We start from the raw sequence: 24768 nt of genomic DNA, 5'->3' as shown, positions 1-24768 counted from the left end.
TGCACCAGTTATGTACTACAACAACACAGGGTTTGTCTGTGCACCTAAAGTAGGTAGGAGTGTCCTGATATACAGCAGTCTACAGCAAGTGTACAAACATATAATATTTCAGCTAGTTCAGGCACCCAAGCGTAAAGTTAACATGTCTGAAGAACAACGCCTCCCTAACATCATTTATATTCTTCCGAATGTATGCAAACACTGATCACGTCATGCCTGCAACTGCAACATTTATGTGGTGAAAGTCCTTCTTTTAGAGCCCCAGAGTTTAGCTGAGATTTCACTTACATGATCCCCAGCCTCAGAGCGAACACAGGTCTCAGTATTCGGACGGACGGCGGATGTTGATGTCTCACCATCGCTGTCGCCTGCACTCACGCTGCCCTCCTCCTGTGGAGCAGACGCAATGTTGTGGAGCAGCACAGAAGAGGAGAACAACACAACAGTCAGAACAACACAACACAAAGAGAGAGGGAGGGGGGGGGGGGGGGGGTACAGTGAGAGGGAGAGTGAGGGAGGGGGAGAGAGAGAGGAGGAAAGAGGGGGAAGAGGGAGACAGAGAGAGAAGGAGTAAGAGAGGGAATAGATAGCAAAGAAAAAGAAAGGAAGTGAGATGTTAAGAATCAAAGAAAGATGGAGAGGAAGGGAGAGAGACAGACTGTGTGTGTGTGTGTGTGTGTGTGTGTGTGTGTGTGTGTGTGAGAGAGTGTGCGTGTGTGTGTGTGTGTGTGTGTGTGTGTGCATGAGTAAGGAAGTGATGTGTATCTATTTGCAGGGTATGAGTGTGTGTCTTACGGCACCACAGGACAGGTAAACCCCTGAGGGGACAAGAGGAACATTGGGAGCTGACAGATACTGCACTTTGCTCGCACGGCTCCAGGCCTACTGAAACCCCATGAGACCAACAGAGAAGGGTACACTGGTAACCATACCAACACAACAAGCTCAGAGAAGAGTACACAAGTAACCATACCAATGCAACAAGATCAGAGAAGGGTACACAAGTAACCATACCAACACAACAAGCTCAGAAAGAGTACACAAGTAACCATACCAACACAACAAGCTCAGAGAAGGGTACACAGCTAACCATACCAACACAAAAAGCTCAGAGAAGGGTACACATGTATCCATCCGAACACAACAAGCTCAGAGAAGAGTACAATTCAATTCAATTTTTTTTATATAGCGCCATAACAATACAATTGCCTCTAGGCGCTTTACAGAGCCCAGAGCCTGAACCCCCTTAGTGCAAGCACAATGGCAACAGGGGCAAGACACAGGTAACCATACCAACACAACAACAAGAACTCACCTTGAAAAACACTACTCTCTTCCTGCATGACGCTAGGGGGGATGGAGAGAGGGGGGTGAGGGGAGACTGACTCTGGGGTGCATTACATTTCTGAGAGGCATAATAATCACACTGCCGGAGTCCCAAAAGGGACAATCCGATCGATTACTGATGCTGTTTCTGCCCTGGAATTGTGTGTATTTTCAGAGCTGAATCTCTTTTTATGATGGAGCTGTCAGACAAAGTGCCAAACCTGCACTGCCCAACCCTACTTTTAACAAGGGAGCAAAATCATGAGGGGAGGAAACTAAATTCCCCCGTTTCTTGTTCCTGTGTAGTTTTTTTCACAGTTATTCTGTTGTTGGGGCAACTGAGTGGGTAAGTAGCCGTAGCAGAGCAATCTGATTGGAGATCGTGCTTGAAAGGGCAGAGGGCTTGATGGTGTGATTACTTTCCGCAATCAGAGAAAGCTCTTATACATATGAGCCTCTCTCCGTATCACAATCCCTGCTCTTCACTTACCACCGCAACACACACGCACGCACGCAGGTTAGGCACTTTTCTGATGCACACACACACACACACACACACACACACACACCCACACACACACACACACACACACAGGTCAGGCGCATTTCTGACGCACACACACACACACACACACACACACACACACACAGGTAAGGCGCTTTTCTGATGCACACACACACACACGCGCACACACACACACACAGGTTAGGCGCTTTTCTGAAGCACAAGCACACTCGCACACACACACACACACACACACAGGTTAAGCGCTTTTCTGACGCACACACACACACACACACAGGTTAGGCGCTTTTCTGACGCACACACACACACGCACAATCTCCCCTCTCAGCTTGCATTAAGCAAGACAAGTGGCTGTCAATGCGCATAAATCCCCGATCTTAATTTCAGCTGGAGGCAAACAAAACAATGTCCCTCCTTCCCCTCCACATAGGCTGGCCACAGAACCACTGAAGATGACCTACAGTACTAAACAATACAAACCCCCGGACCCAAAACCTGTTTATTGTGAGGATAAACCCTCTTGATTGCCTCTACGAGTGGGCCATTAGACAAAATAAGGCAAAGTGCAGTCCAATGTTGATAAAACTCCTGCGATGATCACTGAATTATACACAGACCCCGAGAGGGATGCAACAAAAAGGGCAGATCAGTGATCAGTGAAATATCTGTCAGCGATGGAGAGCGGTCAGGTCCAACAGGAGCCGGGCTTTGCAGACGTCTGTTCATCCACCGCATTAAACACTATCATAGCAGCCGCTGTGGCTCAATCAAGCAGATCAGAGCATAGTGCCATACACTGAGCAGACACGGATGAGTAGGGCTGCAGTGTGTGTGTGTGTGTGTGTGTGTGTGTGTGTGTGTGTGTGTGTGAGAGCCTGTTGAGAGTGCCTGCTTACCTGCTTCGTGTCTCCTCTCCCTTGCCTCTCACCGTCGGCGAGTCGGTGCTTTTGCAGCATCCCCTGTCGTCTCCTCTCCGCTGGCTCGCTTGCTTCTCTCCTGCCAGCCTCTTTTATCTCCTCCTCGTGAACTCTCTCCTCCTGTTCCTCCTCTTCTCCCTCCCTCTCCTCCAGCAGCTCTGTGCTTTGCTGCTCTTTGCGAGTCTCCTGTTGCCGCTGCCTCTGCCTCTTCCGCTGTCTGCGTTTGCTCTGCGTTGACTGCGAGACGGCAGAAGGGAGAGCGGACGAAAGGGAAAGGTGGGGGGAGGACGAAGAGGAGGAGGAGGTGGTGGTGGTGGTGCTGGTGGAGGGGGCTAGACCCTCAACAGGTGCTTGTGCTTGCTGATGGAGCTGCTCGGCAAGCCCGTCCTTCTCTCGCTGCAGGGCTGCGTGCTGCTCGTCCGCGCATCGCCTCTCCAGCTCTGCAGCCTGCAGCTGGGATCGCAGAGCCTCCACCTGCTGCTCCAAAGAGGCCAGGCGAACCGAATGCTTCTCCACTGAGCACGAGCTCTGAAGGGGGGCAAGGGACTGCTGAAGCAGTGGTGCCGTTTGTTGTGGTGTTTGTGCGTTAAGCTGTGTTGGCTGGACATTTGGTATTGCTGTCGCTCTCTCGGTCTCCAGCTTTTTGATACGAGCGCTGACCTCTCCCATCTCCTCCTGCGTAAGGCGAAGCTCCTCCTCCAGCTGCTCTAGCTCCGCCTCCTTCTCCCTCAGTTCCACCTCCCTCTCCTGCAGACGGACAGCAGCCTCGGTGAGCTGCAGGGCCAAGCTCTCTCTCTCCTTCTCTGACATCTGAAGTTTCTCCATCAACTCGGTGGTGAAACCTCCATCAAGGGGCGTTGTGGAGGCTGAGACCTGCTGGATCTGTAAGCGCAGAGCGTTTAGTTTGGCCTCGTACTCTATGGTGTCGTGGCGGACCCTCTCGTCCAGCTGTGCCTTCTCACCGGCCAGGCAGGTGCACTCGTCCTTCAGCTCCTGGTAGTTCACCTCGAAGTTCCTCTCAGCGAACGAGAAGGTGTTCCTCTGCCGTTCGATCTCCTGCTGCAGCTCGTCGACACGCTGGTGCATGCTTTCATACTCGGTGGCGAGGGCGTCCATCTTCGATCGCACCATCTCCCTGTCCTCGTTCAGCAGCTCCAGCTCGTCCCTCATGGCAACGTTGTCCTCGCTCATCTTCCTGGTCTCCATCTCTAGCGCTCGGCTTTTGTTCTCCCAGTTCTTCTCGCGCTCTTTGATGTCACTCAGCAGCGCGTCACGCTCCTCCTGCGCCTCTTTCTCGCTATCTGTTTCCACATCCAGTCTCTCACTCTCTCGCTCCTTTAACTCCTCGATCTGCAGCTGCATCTCCCTCAACCGCTCCACCAGCTCTTCGGCTCGGGAGCTCTCCAGCGCACGCGTCAGCTCTTCTTTCAGTGCTTCCATCTCCCCGAGGAGCGCGTCCCTCTCCTCCGCCAGGTCGGCCTTCTCGTGCTCGGCTTGCCGCAGCTGGACCTCGCGGGAGGCGCGCAGATGCTCCAGGGCCTCAGCGTGCCGAAGGTCCAGCTCGTCGCGCAGATTCTCCACGTTGAGCATGCTCTCACGCTGCAGGTCCTCACGCAGGCGCACCAGCTCCTCCTCGTGGCTGAAGAGCAGCGCTGTGCGCAGCCTCTCCAGCTCGGACTCCTGCGACTCCGCCATGCGGTCCAGCACTGCATCCTTCTCGCGTTCCAGCATCTCCAGCTTGATCTTGTAGTTGGTCACCTCCGACTCGTGCTTAGCCTCCAGCTCACCTGCTGCCTCCCGCGCTTCGGCCAGCTGGGCCTGCAGCTCAGAGACAGTGTCACGGATGCGGGCAGCCTCACCCTGGCCACTCACGCTGCTCAGCGAGGCTGCCTCAACCTTCTCACGGGCCAAGCGCAGGTCCTTGTGGAGGTCCTCCACCTGGCCCTGCAGGCTGAGCTTCTCCTCGGCCGTTTGCGAGAGGTCCTGGCGGGCTCTCTCGCGCAGCACCTGCGACTCCTGCAGTTTCTGCTGCAGCTCGACGATGCGGGCACTCATCTGGTTCACTTCGCCACAGCTCTGCATTGACTTGCTGCGGAGGCGCTCGTGCTCGGTGGCGTGCTGCTGTGTCAGGTGCTCCAGCTCGGCGGTGTGTTGTTGCGTCAGGCGCTCCAGCCCGGCGGTGTGCTGCGCACGTAGCTCATGCTTCATCTGGACAATCTGCTCGCCGTACATTTCATCCAGCTCGCCACGAAGGCGATCCAGCTGCCGGGTGGCGTCCTCCTCGGCCCGCTGCAGGGCCACGCCCTCAGAGAGGCTGCCGTGGTGGCAGCGCCGCTGCAGGTCCTCCACTGTGCCCATCAACTGCAGGATCTCTGCCGACGACAGACGCTCCTTCTGCCGGGAGGACGAAAGCTCAGCCATGCTGTTCTCAAGCTCCGCCCTGTGGTTCTCAAGCTCCGCCCTTCTGCTCTCAAGCTCTGCGCTGCTGCTGTCATACTCTGCCCGAAGACTCTCAAGCTCGGCCCTGCTGCTGTCATACTCTGCCCTGCTGCTGTCATACTCTGCTCGAAGACTCTCATGCTCCGCCCTGCTGCTCTCAAGCTCCGCCCTGCTGCTGTCATACTCTGTCCTGAGACTCTCAAGCTCCGCCCTGCTGCTCTCAAGCTCTGCCCTGCTGCTGTCATACTCTGCCCTGAGACTCTCAAGCTCCGCCGTGCTGCTCTCAAGCTCCGCCCTGCTGATGTCATACTCTGCCCTGCTGCTGACATACTCTGCTCGAAGACTCTCAAGTTCCACCCTGAGACTCTGAAGTTCCGCTTTATTGCCGTTGAGTTCCACCCTGTTGCTTTCCATTTCCTCCTTGTTGCTCGCGAGCTCCTCCCTACTGTTCTCCAACTCCATTTTCAAGCTCTCAAACTCCGACCTGTTGCCGCCGAACTCCATCTTGCTGCTCTCAAACTCTTTCAGGACCCTCTCAAGATCCGACCTACAGCTTTCAAACTCGACCTTGTTTTTTTCAAAATCAACCTTCGTTCTCTCAAGGTCCACCTTGGTACATTCAAGCTCTGCCTGGTTCCTCTCAAACTCTGCCTTAGTAGTATCCAGCTCCTGGGTCTTAGCGGCTAGCCACTGGCTCAGATCGGTCCGCTGCTGCTCTGAGGCGAATAGCTCCTCCCTCAGGCGCATGAGTGAGTGCTCGTGTTCGGACATGGCCCTGTCCTGCTTGGCCACCAGCAGCTCTTTGTCCTGTAATTTCAGTGCAAGTGACTCTTCTGCGTGTGTGCCAACCTGAGGAGCCAACAAGGGAGAGTGGGGTGGGGGGTGGGGTGAGGGCGGGGGGGGGGGGGGGGGGGGGGCATTTAATAAAAAGGCTGAAAAGACCCTTTTCATCTGGCATGGCTGAAGCACAATGAAAAAGACTGTATTGGACACTGAGTGTTGACGTTAAAGGTTGAATTGTGGACCTCAGCATGACACTGGAGCATTATAAAATCATTTGGACTAAAAGCACAGCAATCTAGCGCCTTGCCTCAAACCACCGGGTAGCCTTTTCTCATTTTCAAATCCAATGTTAGACATTTAGAACTAGAGTAAGCCGTGTTTTCATGTCTTCCCAACATATGGACTACACTTAGTCAAGAGTCCACTCCCTCAGTTGTATGTGCAACCAGAAGGCGAGGGATGCCCATGTCTGAAAGTCTCCTCATTTAAATAATTCTTTTACATTTTAATTGTCTGATGAAATTGTTTAAATAATGCAGAACTCCCTCGTAATGCAGACCTCCCTCAGTATATGAGAGCATACACCAGATACTTCAACCCTTCATTCTTTCAATGTCCACCTACGTCTATGTCTATGTCAATAGAGCATGTTGCAGAAGGTCTGCTGATACAAGCTTTACGATAGCACCTACAAAGTCTTCCTCAAGCTCTTATAACCAAAATATGTATTGCCAACCAAACCCTACATATACACACATGTGCTTATACACATAGACATATATGCACTTAAGACCATTTCATTCAGTGATTAATATTAATTTATCCCCATAATCTATTTACAGCATCAAGTAAACAAGTTATGTTAACCACCCATGTTCTCAGTAGAAAGATGCAATATTCAAATGAGCGGAGTGCTAATTACCGTTTCTATGTGGCTGAGGCGCTGTTGGAGCTGGCTGATCTGGAGCCGCTGTTCATCGCTGTGCTCCTGGTGACCTTTGACCTCCACGTCCTTCTCTTCCAGCTGTTGCTGGTAGAGCACGAGCTGCTGACGTGCCTGGAAGAGGTCGGCCGCGGTGCTACTGTGACTGCTGTTCCTCAGAGTCTCGCCTGCCTGCAGCTGAGAGATGAGAGAGGGAGAGAGACAGAGAGAGAGAGGGAGAGGAGGAGGGGGCAGACAGAGAGAGAGAGAGAGAGAGAGAGAGAGAGAGAGAGAGAAGAAAGAGAGAGAGAGAGAGTGGAAGAGGGGGCAGACAGAGAGAGAGGGGGAGGTAGATAGTGAAGGGGGGCAGGGTGAAAGCGAGAAAGACAGAGTGGGAGAGATAGACAGGAGAGATGGTTAGGATGAAAGGAGTACAAATAAACAGACTGGTTGTATAACTAAAACCCATAACATATAGCCTTTTGAGTACTCTGACATATACTGTGGTTACATACAGTCTGAGGAATTTCAATGATTCAGCAAAAAAAGGATGGCCTGGCTATTTACTGAAGTTGATGTAGTGAGCACAAGAAAGAGAGGAAAGGGGACAGAGAGGACAAGAAGGAGACAGACAAGAAAAGGAGACATCACGAGGAGGACAAGAAGTGGTGATTTACTGAAAACAGCATAACTAGAGGGGAATGATCAGACCTTTTTGAACAACAGCAGAGGGGGTAATGTTAATGGAAAATGCGGTTTGTTATTGTTGTAATTAAAGTTTGAGTGGGTCGGATGGCTGAAAGTACTGTGAGTGCCCACCAACAGCTTTGCAAATGATCAACTGCTTCATAATGGGGGATGACTATTGATCACTCACCACAACATGGTGGTTGGGAGGGGGGTATATATGAGTGAGTGCGTGCGTGAGTGAGTGGTACCTGTTGGAATTGAATCTTGAGCTTCTGGCTATCCTCGGTCATCTCGAGGAACTCCCTCATGACCTCGTCCTTCTCCTTGCGTGCCAGCTGCAGGTTGGCGGTGAGCTGGGTGATGATGCCATCCCTCTGCTTCAGCGCCGCCTCAAAGTCCTGCAGCTTTAATGAGCACACGGCCACCGGGAGAGGGGGGGGGGGTTGAGAGAGGAGAGGCTGTCAGTCACACAGGAATCTTTTGGGTTACCATGGTTTCCGAGGGGGACCGAAAAGAACATTGACCCTGGTGCTGTGGACCAATGAGCCGGGGCCCCTGGAGGTTAGGTAAACTCAACAGAGAATTTTTTGATGGTTTCACAATAGGATGCGCTTTTAATTAGTTGTTTTTTAGTTTTATTTTCAAAGGAATGTGCTGATGGGAAGCTTTGGAAAAAAAAACTGCAGTAGAAACAAACTCTGTTAAAAAATACTAAAGTATCACATCTTATGCTCTTCCATTTCATAACTGGTGAGCCAGTCATTATCCATAGATGCTCGGTGTCTGCCCAGAGCAAGAAAAGCAGGGGCGCCCACTCGGGGAGGGCAAACACACACACACACACACACACACACACACACACACACACACACACACACAGCAGAATGACTCAGTACTCTCAGCCAGGCTGCCTTACTTACTGGTGCATGGATGCAAATTAAATCACAACACATTTGTGGAAGTGTAGAGAAGGACACAGAATGAGAACAAGGGGATGGAAGAATAAGAGAAGAGACGGAGGATTGGACAGATTGGGAAAGACGAGGAGGTGAAGAGACATGGGCAACAGAAGAGAGGACAAGAAAAAGAGTATGAGGGGAAAGCAGGCCAGAAGCTCTAGGAAAGAGAAAAAACTAAATGAGGACAACAAGGACACAGAGGAAAAGGGGACGAGGACAAGAATCACGAGAGATGAGAACAGAACAGGGGGGTGAGCAGGGGCGGAGATCCCATTTCAGTGCAGGGGGGGACAATACATGGGAACATTTCAGAGAGTAACATGAAAAAAATTGCTGTCACGAGAGATAGCATAACTTAGCTGCTAAATACCGAATTCTCTAATAACAGTGACAAACAGAAATTCGACGTCAGTTTTAAATTCTCTAAACGACAATACATGTCCCAACACGAAATATCTACTCACAGACAAATAATGTTGAAAGTTCAAACACAAACCAAGGCTCTTCAAGGAGGAATTCAGCTGCATGCAAATTAACGTCATCTATAGTGCCCTGCACAGCCGTGTGAAGTTCATGAGCCATCCATTGAGTTAAAACTAATAAAATCAGATTCTGTTCCCGTGATAATCTCCAAGATCTCCGCCTGTATGTGAGAAAGTAGTCCAACCAATATATATAGCACTTGTTGTCTCTTTACATCTCACTTATGGTGTAATAAACTCACTCTCATTAATCCAGCCTACTAAATTTTGCTTAGCCTCCTATCTTGATCTAATTCTTTTTATTCAGACTTTACATAACTTTCATGACCAAAAATATAAATTGGCCAGTGATTTAATTCGTTTTTTGTTCATAAGTTAATGTAGGATGGTAGGAGCAAAGCCTCATGGGAAATGCCTTTATCCAGTGAACGTAGGGTGACTGAGCGGCTGTCAGAGAGAGAGCAGGTGAAGCGGACCTGATGGAAACAATGAATGTAGACATATTCTCGTATTTATTATTATTTTATTTGTTTAAATCCCAGGAAGTCTGTAGAATTGAAACACAAACGTGCACATGCGTAGTAGGGCTGGGCGATATGGGTAAAAAATTATCACGATAGATATTTATATTTTCATTCGAAAACGATATAAGACGATATAAATTAAGTCTGTTTCATTTGCTTCAGACAAGAATGCCTGTAAAAACCAAAAGGTTTCAATGTCTCTTTTTTATTGTAAACTCCCAACATTTCTCAAATTCAAAACAAATCAAAAGTGGAAATATACAGTAGTCTTTCCAAGTAAACAAACTGATGTCTGATAATAACCGGTTCGTCTAGGAGAAACAGCAAATCAACAGTGAACACGATTGAGTTACGTACTTCTTTTAGAAAGCAGGGAAAAGTCGAGTGGGTTTCAAGACCCGCCTTACGTTGCTTCTGATTGGTTTATATTGCGTGGTGCCTTCCGTGGTTGGTTAGATTTAGGCACAAAGGACTGACGGATTGGTTATCTTGGTCAGTCAATCAGAGTGACTCGAAGCCGCCAAAGGACCAAAGTTTAATATCATGGAGAAAAAAAATTGAGAGTATTGAAAGGGGAAATAAGCATGAGAAATGTCAAGTGTGGCATGTGGTGTGAGAATGGGTCAAATTGCGTGACTGTGCTTGGCAGCTCTGCCTCGAGTCTAGGCTACAAGATTCAGCCCTAACAAAGCAAGAAGTTCCGATCATTTTGAACGACAGCAAGAAAATAACATTTGCGAATAAAGTGCACAATGGAAACATATGACATTGTTCGTGTTTTAATACTCAAAGTATTCCAGGGATTGAGTTACATTGGCAAGTTAGCGATCAAAGCAACAGGTAGACCACCTCCCAAGATCAGAGCAACAGCAGATTACAGCACAGCTGGCTAATAAGTGGTAACGTTATTTTTTTTTCTGTCTCACATTGTGATGAATATGTTTAAGTGACCACCGTTTAATTTCCATAAACTGTTGGTTCGTTGTAAGGTAAAATTAATACATTGCTAGCGGGCGTGGTGTAGCGTGTGGAAACAGTGCTGACAGGACTAGAGAGCTAGCAGGCTAGCCAGCTAGTAGGCTATCTAGTCATGTATGTAGACGCTTTAGCTGCGCAGTAGTCTACACTCTGACCATAGACAACGCAGCGATTTAAGACTTTTTAATGCCCCGCGGCCACCCTGAATTACCATTTCTCTGCAACTTCCTGCTGCATCACAGAAAATTAAATGGACTTCTGTTCCTAATTCTCCTAATTCTCTATCGACATTATCAATATTATTGAAAATTAATTAATGTTACGATAGCTTTATCGAGGGAAGTCATTATCGCGATAATAATTTTTATCGTTTTATCGCCCAGCCCTAATGCGTAGAACCTATTCAGTCTTGTTGGTCTGAAATAAAGCATCGAAAAAGCACGGAGATGAGGCAATCACTATCTTTGCCTCAATGATGGGGGCGTGCGATAGCCCACCGGTCGGGTTAATACTGGTAATGCCGTTGTTGTAGTGCAGGCGAGAGAGGACGAGAAACAATCTCACAACCTGACCGTGTACTGGGCAGATTGACTGGAACACAGAGCTGTAGCCCCGCCCTTTGGAAACAGCATGTGAACCGAACCTCTTTGAGGAATAGGGGGATCATGATTTTTCAACACTTAAAATTTACATTATTTTTCGTTTATAATAAGCACCGCTTGTGTCGACGTGCGTTTGTTTCATATGACAATGGGGGGGGGGGGACACCGTGTTTCATATTACAATTTTTTTTTTTTCAATTTTTTTTTTGGGGGGGGGGGGAGGGGACCCCGGGATCTCCACCTATGAGCGTGAGGATAGTAAAGGAGAGGAACCAAGATGATGTGAGGTGGAAGAGGGCAGGAAGGGAAGAGTAAGAGAGTAAGTTGCGTGGGGAGGAGAATGCGATGGGAGCAGATACCTGTTGCATGCCCTCGGTGCCAAAGGTAGCGCGGATGTCCTCCAGTTCCCCGGTGAGCTCCTCCAGGGCCTGGGCTTTAGCAGCCAGCTCGTCGTCCATCCCCTGCAGTCGGTCCTGAGGATGGCCCAGCAGGTCCTGATCTGATGGGGGCACAGACTGCCTCAGGTCCTCTTCCTGAAAGGAGGAAGAGAGAGAGAGGGAGAGACAGAGAGAGAGAGAGAGAGAGAGAGAGAGAGAGAGAGAGAGAGAAACAGACAGACAGAAAAAGAGATGAATATATGGATGGTCAGATACAGAGGCAAGGGAGAGTGGGGAGACAGAGAGAATGAAAGAGAGAGAGCACAGAGTGTGTGAGAGCTGTAATGAGATGAGACAACCTGGCTTCAGGCTGATGCCATGTCACGCAGCAGCAAGCTTACAAAAGCACTCACTCCCACAGCTCCCTTTCTCTCTCTATCTCTCTCTCGTCGATTTTTCTTTCAATATCCCTGCTCATACTTCTTCACCTTTCTCTGTCTCATTGTACCTATCAAGCTTCATTTATTTATTTATTCCCTTAATCATCTTGTCTCTTTCTCTCTCTGTCCCTCAGTGGTTGAGTGCAGAGAGCCGCCACCTGTGGCAGGCAGCTTAACGACTCCTGTGCTGGGCTCCTCCATGCTCCACTCTCTCTCCATCACTCCTTCTGCTCTTCTCTCCATCACCTCTCTTCTGCTTCTTCTTCTATTCTATATTATTTCAATTTACTTTGCTCTCTTACCAATTTTCCTCTCTGTGTCTGCCACTTTATCTCTCCTTCTTTGTGCTGCTGCTGTTGTTTACCCCGGTCATTCCCTCTCCCTCTCTCCCTCCCTCCCTCCCTCCCTCTCTCTCTCTCTCTCTCCCATATCTCTCTCCCATATCTCTCTCTCCCATATCTCTCTCTCCCTCTCTCTCCATCTCCCCCTTCTCTGTGAGCTTTCAGCGTAATTTACACCTACAAAATGTCACACAGCCCTTCTCCACTGCCCATTCCCGCTGTGTCAGAGTGGCGAGTAAAGTTAGAGCTGAGCCTTTGCAACCGCCGGCTTCATTGTCAGAAAAAATGAATGAATGAATGAGTAAATAAATAAATAAATTAGTGCTGTCAAAATAATAATGCCATTAACGCAGACATGTTGTTATTGTTTCTGTTGCATATGTAATGGTTTAAAGATCTGGGGCCATCCAACATACACCTTTTATGGATCTTAGCTGCACACCACGTTCTAAGTACCAAATATCTGACATGCCACTAGTTCCCTCCAAAGTATATCCCTTCCCCAAAGTGTCTCTCTTCTTCCCTGCCTCTCTGCGTCATCTCAACTGTTTCAAAATAAAAGTCCCTTCAGACTTTACGTGCTATACACATAACAAATATGCCTGTCAAGCTGACAGTCGATTTTGAAGGCCTTGATGGTTTTATTGGAAATCTATGTTCAGATCAATAGACACTATAAAAAAATGCTGATTCTACATTACGACCAGTGCATGATTTGACATTTTAATATTCATTATTACAAGCTACAGTCTTAAATAGAAAATGATCTAATTAATTTTCAATCAAATCACAGCAAAAAAATAATTTTAAATAATTTGGCAGCACTAAAATAAATAAATAACACGCCATCCAACAGGCTGCCGCAGCTGATATTCTTCCAAGCCAAGTTAGCATCAGCAAACAGACCGGAGCGGTTAGAGGGTTAGTGAATTAGGACAAAGGCATCAGACCTCAGAGAGGACACCCTGGAAGAAGATACAGGCAGCTGCAAGGTTAAAGGAGTTAAGGAGCACTCGGTTGTGTTTAACCATCTTTAGTCTCGCGTTTACTGTACCCAAAGGAAGTCCTGAGGAGCCTCCATGGCTTTGACTGTCATCTCAAGGCAGCCATTAACCTGTTAATTCACAACACTCTGTAAAAAAAAAGGACTTTCAAAAGTGCGTGTGTGTCATGTGTGAATGTGCGCGTGTGTCTGCGGTCGATTGTGTGTGTGTGTGTGTGTGCATGTGGTCGTTCGTGCTTGTGTGTGTGCGTGCATGTGGTCGTGTGTGTGTTAGACACCTACCTCTGTGGAGTAGTCTTCTGCTGTGGTAGACATCTCACTTTCAGGCTGGAAGACAGAAAAGCAATAAAGAGTTATCTCTCAAACACACAGACAGAAAGACAGACAGACAGACAGACAGACAGACAGAGACAGACAGACAGACAGACACAGACAGACAGACAGACCCTATTCCCGCCAGGGCTCTGAGCCCATCATGAGAGATCACAGCTCACACACGTCCAAACGCCACACCGTGAAGCACCCCTGTTTTGCTTCTAGCCATCAGACAACCAGACAGCCAACCAGGAAACCAAATCTAAACCACCCACTGCTTCCCAGTTGGCAAGGTCACCCTACCGATTTGTAGCCCAGAAAGACAGCCATTTGAGCCATGGTGTGTTTGGCAGACGCATTCATAAATCCATGTGCCCCAAAGGGCTCTGTATGGTGCCGGTTTCGGAGTCCGAACGCCAGCAGGCTCTTATACGGTGCAATTTGGTTTTTTTCCTCTCTTCCAGAAGAAAGGATAAATGCGTCCCAGCCTCTCCCTGCGCCTGTCGTCTACCCCACTGACCTACATCCAGAGAGGGGGGGGAGAATCTCCCCACACACACACACACACACACACACACACACACACACACACACACACACACACACACACACACACACACACACACACACACACACACAAAGCTGTCCTTCCTCACAGGCCACAGGCCACAGCCCACTTCATCTATCCATTCAGCATCATCAGCCTATGGGAGTCATGTTCATAATGATAATGACTCCCCCATACAACAACTAGCGGCGCGAGGCCCACGCAGGGCATTCGGCCCTGCCAAGTGGATTAATAATTCAGATGCAGTGGTCCTGGGGAGTGATATTGGATCCAGCCCTTGATGCTGTGCCGGGGAAACAGAAGCAGTGGCTAAAAGCAGCAAAAGCAATGACCCTGTCAGCCGGTCTCCAGAGCCAATGGCTGATTTCATGCACAAACAGACATCTGTGAGACGTGGTGTTGCTGTTTAGTGGTTAGAGGCTGCAAGTGAAGTAAAGTGAATTTGGGAGGTGCTGGAAGTCACCCCAAGCCCATAATTTATAACAACTACCAAGTGGACTACAACTACAAAATCAAGCTGCAATGCAGATGTCTAGTGAATAACTGAGAAACTCTTTCAAGGAAGGTGTGATGTTTTTATTGCCCTCGTAACACTTGACGTGTTCAGTTGACACAGCACTTTATCACTGTAGGGAGCCTGAAACTATCCAGAGAAAAGGTTTAATAGGGGGGCAAAACAGGCTTCATACATTTTTTGTTGTTTGTGTGTGTGTCTGTGTGTGTGTGTGTGCGTGTGTGTGTGTGCCTGTAAAGGGGAGCACTGTAATACCGTGTTTCCACAGCAACCCCTCCAGCATAAAGTTGCTTGGTTACTTGGGCACATCTCTGTAGTAATTTAATTGTGCATCTGGGCCAATTAAACCCTCCCCATATCTTGTCTGGGAAATGAAAAAGTCAAAAGAAAAGGACAAGAATTCAAAAAAAGAATCACTCACACACACTGTGGACAAAGGAGATCATTAATTATCATGTGGGAACACCTTTAAGCTCACCACTTAAGCAGACAAAAGAGTGATGGATAACCTTGCCACAACTATTCCCTGATTTGGATTTATCAGCTAGACAGACATCTTCAGCAGAGATGTACCGTGGGAATGAGGCTACTAGCTAGTTTTGTGTCTGAAGTTCCACTGGCCATTCTGGAGGAGAAATGCTATTATAAGGAAAGAGCATCTCAGCTTTGAGTTTTCACACTGGCATTAGGTACAAAAATGTGAACGTATATAAGCCAACTAAGTATCATCATACAATGCACATTTCGGATATACCAGTAGCATATGTGCTCAAACTATAATGTATGCCAGTGATGGTAAGATGAAAGATCAAATGAAATAAGCCTACAATGCTTCTTTATACATTATGAACTGGTGTTGCATTGCATTGCATTGCTCTCTGGACCCAGTTTTTGGCTATATTTATATTCATGTCCGAGACACTTTGCCAGTTGGACCATTTTCCTGGGCTGCCGTTCCAATGTTCGATGAGCTACATGATTTATTTCAGGTGCCCATGCTTGAGTGTTCTCACACAAGTGCCAAAATTCAGGTTCTGTCAATGGTGCTGAATTGCAATTAGTCAACAGTCTACAGTCTACAGTCTACAGTCTACCTCCACCCCCAAGTCCCACCCCTGCCTGAGAGAAATCTTTAGAGACACCTCAGTCCCTGCACTTGCAAACCCCTAGTCTTCTGAGATGGTTAAAGCAACATATGGTTTCATAGCTGAGGAAAGATGAGGGGTGCCATGAAAGGCCTGAGGTAAGTAGCAGCGGCAGCAGCATGACGACAGCTAGCGGACAAACAACGAAGAGATGAGGAGACCTCTGACTTTTTGTTTGTCTATATCTCTGTTCGCTCTCACTCTCTATTGTGGAATGTTCTAATCTGCTATTCACTGCAAGGCCAGGAGGATTCTTCACACAGACGGAGACAGCAGGCAGCTCAACCACTTAAATACGCAGTTGTCTGTTGCTATGGCAACTGCCTTTGGGGGGGGGGGGGGCAGGGGTGCACGTTGTCAGCTACAACGGTGAGCTACAGGAACCTTTAGTACATTGGGTTGATAAAAAGGTGAGTTATTTATTTATTTTATTTTCTGCACACTAATGCTCTCTCTCACTGTTTCAGCATACGTGTGGCTGCCCTGAAAAAACAGAGACAGGGAGAAAGAGTCTGTGTGTGTGTGTGTGTGTGTGTGTGTGTGTGTGTGTGTGTGTGTGTGTGTGTGTGTGTGTGTGTGTACTGCTATGGTGTATGTATAAGTTTTTATGTGTGCTTTTTTGAGTGAGGGAGGGAGTTAGAGGTGTAAAAGGGTGTCCTCGTGTCAAGGAGAGCAAGTTTTGGCAGCAGAAGTCCACTGAATGGACTCAAGGCTATGCAGCCAGAGAAACTGTTTCGTGAGGCACTGAAAAAAGGTTTTGTGGTGAAAGCAAACAACTCATGCTCAACAGAGTCGTGCTCAACAGAGTAGCAGCCAACACACACGTACACAAACACACACACAAGCACACACGGACACAAAACACACACACAAACACACACGTACATAAAAACACACACGCATACAAACACACATGTACACAAACACACACTCATACAAACACACACGTCCACAAACACACACGTACACAAATACACACGCACCCAAATGTACACAAACACACACATACACAAACACACACAAACACACGCATGCACAATCACACATTTTGCTTTTGTATGCCAATACTTTCAAGATCAGTCAATATACTGTATATAATTGGTTTTGACTTATGTTTCCCTCTTCTTTATGTTGTTACTGGACATATCATGTGTCCTGTTCAGCTATGTTACATCATACAACATTTGAGACATGTGGATAATGAAAAAGTGGGATAATGTGGAGCCACATCATGTTTGCTTATGAAGGCTCCTGAATGAAACTTTCTTCCATAGCGTTCCACCTGGAACTTGCTACTCTAGCTACAGTGCCCTCCACAAATATTGGCACCCCTAGTGAATATGAGCTAAACAGGCTATACAAAATTGTGTCTTTGCTGTTTATCCTCAAAATTATTAAAAGAAAAAAAAACATTGACATTAAATAAATATTTTTCCCCAAAACATGTGTGCCACAATTATTGGCACCCTAGAAAAATCTTTAATTAAAATCTAGCTGAAGTATATTTCCAGTCATATTTTACATTTTTAAGTTCACCTGTTTGATAAGGAACTCTTATGAGGTCAACCATGACTTCCAGTTCCACTGGCGTACAAATATGAGGTGACACAGGCCAAATTCCATTAGTCATTCATCACTATGGGAAAGACCCAAACTGCCTCCATTTCATTTGGAGGCAGTGTCTCGGATGTTCGTGGTACAAAAATGGCAAATGTTTAATGGCCGTTGGTATGTAGGCAAACACGCCAGATTGGAGAAAAATTAAACAGAAACAAAAAAAAAAAAAAGCCCTAAACAATTCAGCCCCACAGGTAAACTCTCAATCGCTCTGAGTAAAACAGCCCTAAACAATTCAGCTACACAAATGCACAGGTAAACTCTCAATAATCATGAGTCAACTTAACATGTGTCGCGCTCCAATCTAAACACTGAACCTCTCCGTCTATAGGGGTGAGAAGTTGTTCCCCTCAGACTCGACGCTCTCGAACACCTGTTCTGCGCCGGTATTTAATTACCCAGCCTGAACCATTACGCACATCACACTAAAATCAATCATCAATAACAAATACCTATTTCGACTCATTATCACTAAATACCTTTCTCTATAGCAATCACACACAGGCTTACACACAGAAAATCGTATTATAAGTATTCTAAACAAATTACAATTCATCACACCCCTTTGGCTTGTCCACGTTAGATGTTCCATGCCCCCCCAGTTCAAATGTCCTTCCCGACTTTCCACCATTACACTCTCCTTTCCCCTTTGTTATTTTATGATCAGATCCTGAACCCATACATCGAAATAATGGTGATAATGTGACAGCACTGGCTTTGTGCCATTGTTCTAGAGAAGGCGATTTAAACTCAGCCACTCTGCCTTTCAAGCAGCAAATTGGAAATTATTAAAATCAAACAGGAAGACTTTTTTCATGACTCTTTTCATTTATGCAACCCTAATTAATCTGCTAAGTGAAATGTGTCAAAGAGCTAAGTAGGGCGCCAACCAGACAAATCCTTCCAGTTGAATCTGGACCAGACTAAACTAAACTTTAAAATCACAGTGCCCAACATAGGCCTGGGCAAACAATCGATACGATTTTAAAATCGAGATGGAACGTCAACAAGATTCGTTTTTTAAGGAAATCGAGTTGTACGATTTTTTTGTTTGTTTGTTGTGTGTTTTTTTGTTATCCACTGTCTGTATCACTAAGCACATAGCGCAAGCATTTCATTTTTACATTCGCCAAGACCCCTGCAGACTTTCCGTAGTGTATTTCCTGTCTCGTCCCACTCCCAAGTTCCGTGAAACTAGCGGATTTAAGGATTTCTGTAGCGGCAATAAGACGTCCGGTCAGTCCGAAACGGCAGAATATACCGTCAAAATAAAAGTACAATTAAACGCTCTCCTGAAACTCGATTTGTTGACAGAAATCACACTTTTGGCTGTAGGTATGTCTTGCTAGAATCATTTCAACGTCTGTCTTCAATATTTCAGGACAGCGAATAGTATAAACAGCAAAAATTGATAGTAAAATGGACACAAGTTGCAAGCGTGTCTCAGTCATTTACAGCATAGGGAGCCATCGGCAACGAAGTGACGGCTTGTGCACCGTTTTATTTGTTGATATTTGGCACTCGCTGTTGTTGGGTCATTCCTGTAGTGAGTGCATACTCATGGCTCCACTCGTGCACCCAATCAGAGTTGTTTGCACTTAAGGTACCCAGTCGCGGGAAGAGGAGAACAGTGGATGGAGAGTTGGTGTGAAGGCAGTTGGTTTGCATACGTTTACCGTTTAAATATTATCATTTAAATCGTGTGCGTTCAGATACTTGTAAGTATTAATAATGTTCCTTTATTATGCTTAGTTTATTCTGCTTACAGTATGTGTTTAGATAACCGAGCATTGATATTTAAATCCGTTGTACGATCGCGGGTGTATATTTAATTAATGCCGGTCGCGGTTAAATTATAAATGTATATAATCTTCTTTAGCGATTTAGGGATATGTTTAGTGTAACTTGTGCTGTTTAGCAGATATAATGTAATTATAAGTGTAATAATAAGTGATTAATGTGGGTAGTAGTGTGAATTTAGTTAGATGACAAACTTGTTGATTAATGCTATTGTGAATGTTAGGTTGTGACTAGCTGTATATTGAGAGATTCATATAGTATTATTGCTAAGTAGTTTGTATTCTGTTTCTTTGCAGAACCACACACCCACACACAAACACATACATATACATGACCTTAACACACATACAGACACACACAAACAGGTGTGCCCTCCAGCCGTGTCTATGGCGAATGGTGCAGCGGGCCCAAGATGCCCCGCCAATGCCACAAAAGCGATTCAGGCCCTGTAAATCATATGTCATTTGAAAGGTCATGTTGTCAGGATGTCATTTTACCCCCATGTTAAGGTGCACAAGATTTAGTTTTCTTATGTCATCTGTTTGAATATTAGGTGTGCTCTCCAGCCGTGTCTATGGCGAATGGTGCAGCGGGCACAAGATGCCCCGCCAATGCCACAAAAGCGATTCAGGCCCTGTAAATCATATGTCATTTGAAAGGTCATGTTGTCAGGATGTCATTTTACCCCCATGTTGAGGGTGCACAAGATTTAGTTTTCTTATGTCATCTGTTTGAATATTAGGTGTGCCCTCCAGCCGTGTCTATGGCGAATGGTGCAGCGGGCACAAGATGCCCCGCCAATGCCACAAAAGCGATTCAGGCCCTGTAAATCATATGTCATTTGAAAGGTCATGTTGTCAGGATGTCATTTTACCCCCATGTTAAGGTGCACAAGATTTAGTTTTCTTATGTCATCTGTTTGAATATTAGGTGTGCTCTCCATCCGTTTCTATGGCGAATGGCGCAGTTGGCACAAGATGCCCCGCCAATGCCACAAAAGCGATTCAGGCCCTGTAAATCATATGTCATTTGAAAGGTCATGTTGTCAGGATGTCATTTTACCCCCATGTTAAGGTGCACAAGATTTAGTTTTCTTATTTCATCTGTTTGAATATTAGGTGTGCCCTCCAGCCGTGTCTATGGCGAATGGTGCAGCGGGCACAAGATGCCCCGCCAATGCCACAAAAGCGATTCAGGCCCTGTAAATCAGGGGTCCCCAACCTTTTTTGCACCACGGACCGGTTTAACGAGGCAATTTTTTTCACGGACCGGCTTCAAGGTGTAATTTTTCACCACTTGTAAATCATGTCATCCATTCATATTGATGTGAATCAATCAATTGCACCCGTGAGGCAATCGCGAGTTTGATAGAATGGAGTCTATAAAAGCTAACATTAACGTGAAGTGGCGTTAACTTGCGACCAACACCATTGTATTATGAATGCTAAGTGCATGAAAAATACAACTCACCATAACGCTGAATCAGTGCTTGGTCTCCCTGTGCCAAAGCAGTTTTGAAGGCTTCATTGGCTTATTTGCTAGCTTGTCGCCACATATTATACAGAGCAGACTTGTTGCGTGAGAATCACCTGTTGCGATAAACCCGTATTTTAAGTATGACTCCTGGTATTGTCTGTTAAAAGAAGCTTTATGTTTTGGAGGCCGTAGGCTCCTTAGTGGGCCTTTTCAAATAAGCTCTCCAAAGATTTTAGTTTTGGTAGGCTACTCATTTTCGCCAGTTTGCGGGATTCATTTTCATTTTGATCACTTGAACGAGACAAGCGTCTTGACGTGACAAGAGGCACAGGCGAATGATACGTCCTAGAAAATCCGGTAATTTTTCAAAATAAAACACCTCTCGGACGCTTATAATGAATACAGCGGAAGTTATATAAATTATTTATTCTTTCTGTGCGGCCCGGTAACAAATGCCTCACGGACCGGTACCGGGCCGCGGCCCGGTGGTTGGGGACCACTGCTGTAAATCATATGTCATTTGAAAGGTCATGTTGTCAGGATGTCATTTTACCCCCATGTTGAGGGTGCACAAGATTTAGTTTTCTTATGTCATCTGTTTGAATATTAGGTGTGCCCTCCAGCCGTGTCTATGGCGAATGGCACAGTTGGCACAAGATGCCCCGCCAATGCCACAAAAGCGATTCAGGCCCTGTAAATCATATGTCATTTGAAAGGTCATGTTGTCAGGATGTCATTTTACCCCCATGTTAAGGTGCACAAGATTTAGTTTTCTTATTTCATCTGTTTGAATATTAGGTGTGCTCTCCAGCCGTGTCTATGGCGAATGGCACAGTTGGCACAAGATGCCCCGCCAATGCCACAAAAGCGATTCAGGCCCTGTAAATCATATGTCATTTGAAAGGTCATGTTGTCAGGATGTCATTTTACCCCCATGTTAAGGTGCACAAGATTTAGTTTTCTTATGTCATCTGTTTGAATATTAGGTGTGCCCTCCAGCCGTGTCTATGGCGAATGGTGCAGCGGGCCCAAGATGCCCCGCCAATGCCACAAAAGCGATTCAGGCCCTGTAAATCATATGTCATTTGAAAGGTCATGTTGTCAGGATGTCATTTTACCCTCATGTTAAGGTGCACAAGATTTAGTTTTCTTATGTCATCTGTTTGAATATTAGGTGTGCCCTCCAGACGTGTCTATGGCGAATGGTGCAGTTGGCACAAGATGCCCCGCCAATGCCACAAAAGCGATTCAGGCCCTGTAAATCATATGTCATTTGAAAGGTCATGTTGTCAGGATGTCATTTTACCCCCATGTTAAGGTGCACAAGATTTAGTTTTCTTATGTCATCTGTTTGAATATTAGGTGTGCCCTCCAGCCGTGTCTATGGCGAATGGTGCAGCGGGCCCAAGATGCCCCGCCAATGCCACAAAAGCGATTCAGGCCCTGTAAATCATATGTCATTTGAAAGGTCATGTTGTCAGGATGTCATTTTACCCCCATGTTAAGGTGCACAAGATTTAGTTTTCTTATTTCATCTGTTTGAATATTAGGTGTGCCCTCCAGCCGTGTCTATGGCGAATGGTGCAGCGGGCCCAAGATGCCCCGCCAATGCCACAAAAGCGATTCAGGCCCTGTAAATCATATGTCATTTGAAAGGTCATGTTGTCAGGATGTCATTTTACCCCCATGTTAAGGTGCACAAGATTTAGTTTTCTTATTTCATCTGTTTGAATATTAGGTGTGCCCTCCAGCCGTGTCTATGGCGAATGGTGCAGCGGGCACAAGATGCCCCGCCAATGCCACAAAAGCGATTCAGGCCCTGTAAATCATATGTCATTTGAAAGGTCATGTTGTCAGGATGTCATTTTACCCCCATGTTAAGGTGCACAAGATTTAGTTTTCTTATTTCATCTGTTTGAATATTAGGTGTGCCCTCCAGCCGTGTCTATGGCGAATGGTGCAGTTGGCACAAGATGCCCCGCCAATGCCACAAAAGCGATTCAGGCCCTGTAAATCATATGTCATTTGAAAGGTCATGTTGTCAGGATGTCATTTTACCCCCATGTTAAGGTGCACAAGATTTAGTTTTCTTATGTCATCTGTTTGAATATTAGGTGTGCCCTCCAGCCGTGTCTATGGCGAATGGTGCAGCGGGCCCAAGATGCCCCGCCAATGCCACAAAAGCGATTCAGGCCCTGTAAATCATATGTCATTTGAAAGGTCATGTTGTCAGGATGTCATTTTACCTCCATGTTAAGGTTCACAAGATTTAGTTTTTTTAGTTTCTTTGGTCTTCAAATAAGAAATAAGTTATTTCTCGAATAAGGCAAATGATATATGTATCCCAAATGATATATATCCCCCTGAAAAAGATAGAGCCATTTTTAGAGCAATTGAAAAATAGTAGGCTACTTTTATCATGTAATTTGAACAATCTGGAAGGTTTCCACCAAACATCTTCATTAATTTCTCATTCTTATACATTAAAAGGCGAAATTTCGACCGTTGGGTGGCTGCATGGAATTCATTATCATTATTGGCAGGGATTCCCATTGTTAACCGCTGTGGATCCGTATAAATCGCGGGACTTTTATTTTGATAGTTTGGCTAACTTTTAGCCGTTTTGGCTAACAGTTTTCATATCCGGTTTGAACGTTCTATTCCCGCTAGGTTCACGCTGCTCCACTCCCACCTCATACACAAACAAACATGGCAAGTGAAACACACGGGGAGGAAGGTGGGCTTGTGCCAAAGAAAGGTGCCACTACCTCTGTAGCAGGGCTCCAAATTGGCACCCGCCAAGCGCCAATGGCGTGTAGATTTTTGGGCTGGCGACTAAATTGTCTCCGATGCTCCGCCACTTGGCGAGTGACATTGCGGAGCAAATCTCCCGTCTATTGCGCCCGTCATGGTTAATAATAGCTTGCAACGCCAACACGAACAGTGGGAGAAGGGAGAGGGTAACATAAAGTTCTTAGAATTTTAATACAACAATGACAATTTGTGCACGAATACAATGTTCTAATATTTTGCCAGCGAATACAAAGTTAAAATACTTTGCCGGCGAATACAAAGGTTATAAAGTTCTAATATTTTGAGCGCGAATCAAGAGTTGAAACCGACTTAGTTGACCACACGCCATTATCGCAGATAAACGAAAGCTAAAATAATGGGCCGTTTCATTGCCGTTGCATCACCTCAAGCAAAGGTGCAGAGAACACCTAGGGAGGAAGAAATAACAGCCACCACAACAGCAGCTACAGCTACACCAAGGGCATGTTGTAGTAGGTGGCTCATTGCGAATAATGGGGAGCCAGCCACGTCAGTGGCTGAAATACGCTGACTGTGGTAGTAAGGCAGCGTAGAGCAATGGCTGAATAATTATCCCCGACCGGTAGGCTCTCGCACGCCCCCTTCAGTGAAGCAGAGGTACTGTTTGCCTTCAATGCGGTTTTTTGTCAGATCAGTAAGAAGACTATAGTATAATAAGATATTGAATATCTATGCTGTAGTGTTAGTTGGACAATATTGATCTATCATATAGGTGTCATTTAAAAGCTCAATTTAGATTTTTTTTTTGTAGACCTAATGCAGTGCTTCTTATGAGGTTAAATGAATTCATAATTAGAATAGAATAGTTTTTGCACTTTTTAAAATGAAAATAAATGTGTTTTGGAAATTATTTTACCGTGAGTAGTCATTTCATGGGGGGGGTGAATCGAATCGTGAATCGTGAATCGAGTTTTTTATGAAAAAATCGGAGATTTCTTTTTTGGGGTGAATCGCCCAGCCCTAGCCCAACATACACATCAAATGTGATGGTATGGATACTAAACACTGTATGGAATCACAAACGAACATTATCTATCTATAAATCCAGGAATCTCTGTGTGTCTGTCAGTCTAGGGCGTATCTCACTGACGGTAGTTACGTTAGTTATGAGATTTTGCATGTAGCTTACGCATGTCATGAACCTGTACATCCTTGATTTTGAAGATTTTTGAATGTATAGTTTTCGAGATAT

General features: G+C 46.2%; 1 protein-coding gene across 4 annotated transcripts in view; it reads right to left on the bottom strand.

Moving 5' to 3' along the window:
- The window catches only part of akap9 (A kinase (PRKA) anchor protein 9), a 136310-nt gene that overhangs the window by 88527 nt on the left and 23015 nt on the right, over positions 1-24768 (bottom strand). For all 4 annotated transcript variants that reach the window (XM_080837555.1, XM_080837556.1, XM_080837558.1 and 1 more), the window contains exons 3-9: positions 13592-13636; positions 13361-13420; positions 11508-11681; positions 7852-8007; positions 6914-7111; positions 2749-6057; positions 289-390 (exon numbers count right to left, since the gene is read on the bottom strand). In XM_080837555.1, the coding sequence (XP_080693681.1) occupies positions 289-390; positions 2749-6057; positions 6914-7111; positions 7852-8007; positions 11508-11681; positions 13361-13420; positions 13592-13636 (4044 nt within the window). The remainder of the gene's footprint in view (positions 1-288; positions 391-2748; positions 6058-6913; positions 7112-7851; positions 8008-11507; positions 11682-13360; positions 13421-13591; positions 13637-24768) is intronic.

This window comes from Sprattus sprattus (assembly GCF_963457725.1).
Source record: "Sprattus sprattus genome assembly, chromosome: 4".
NCBI classification, from domain to species: domain Eukaryota; kingdom Metazoa; phylum Chordata; class Actinopteri; order Clupeiformes; family Clupeidae; genus Sprattus; species Sprattus sprattus.
Note: the sequence above shows the minus strand (reverse complement) of the source record. Positions and strands in the feature narration are given on the sequence as shown.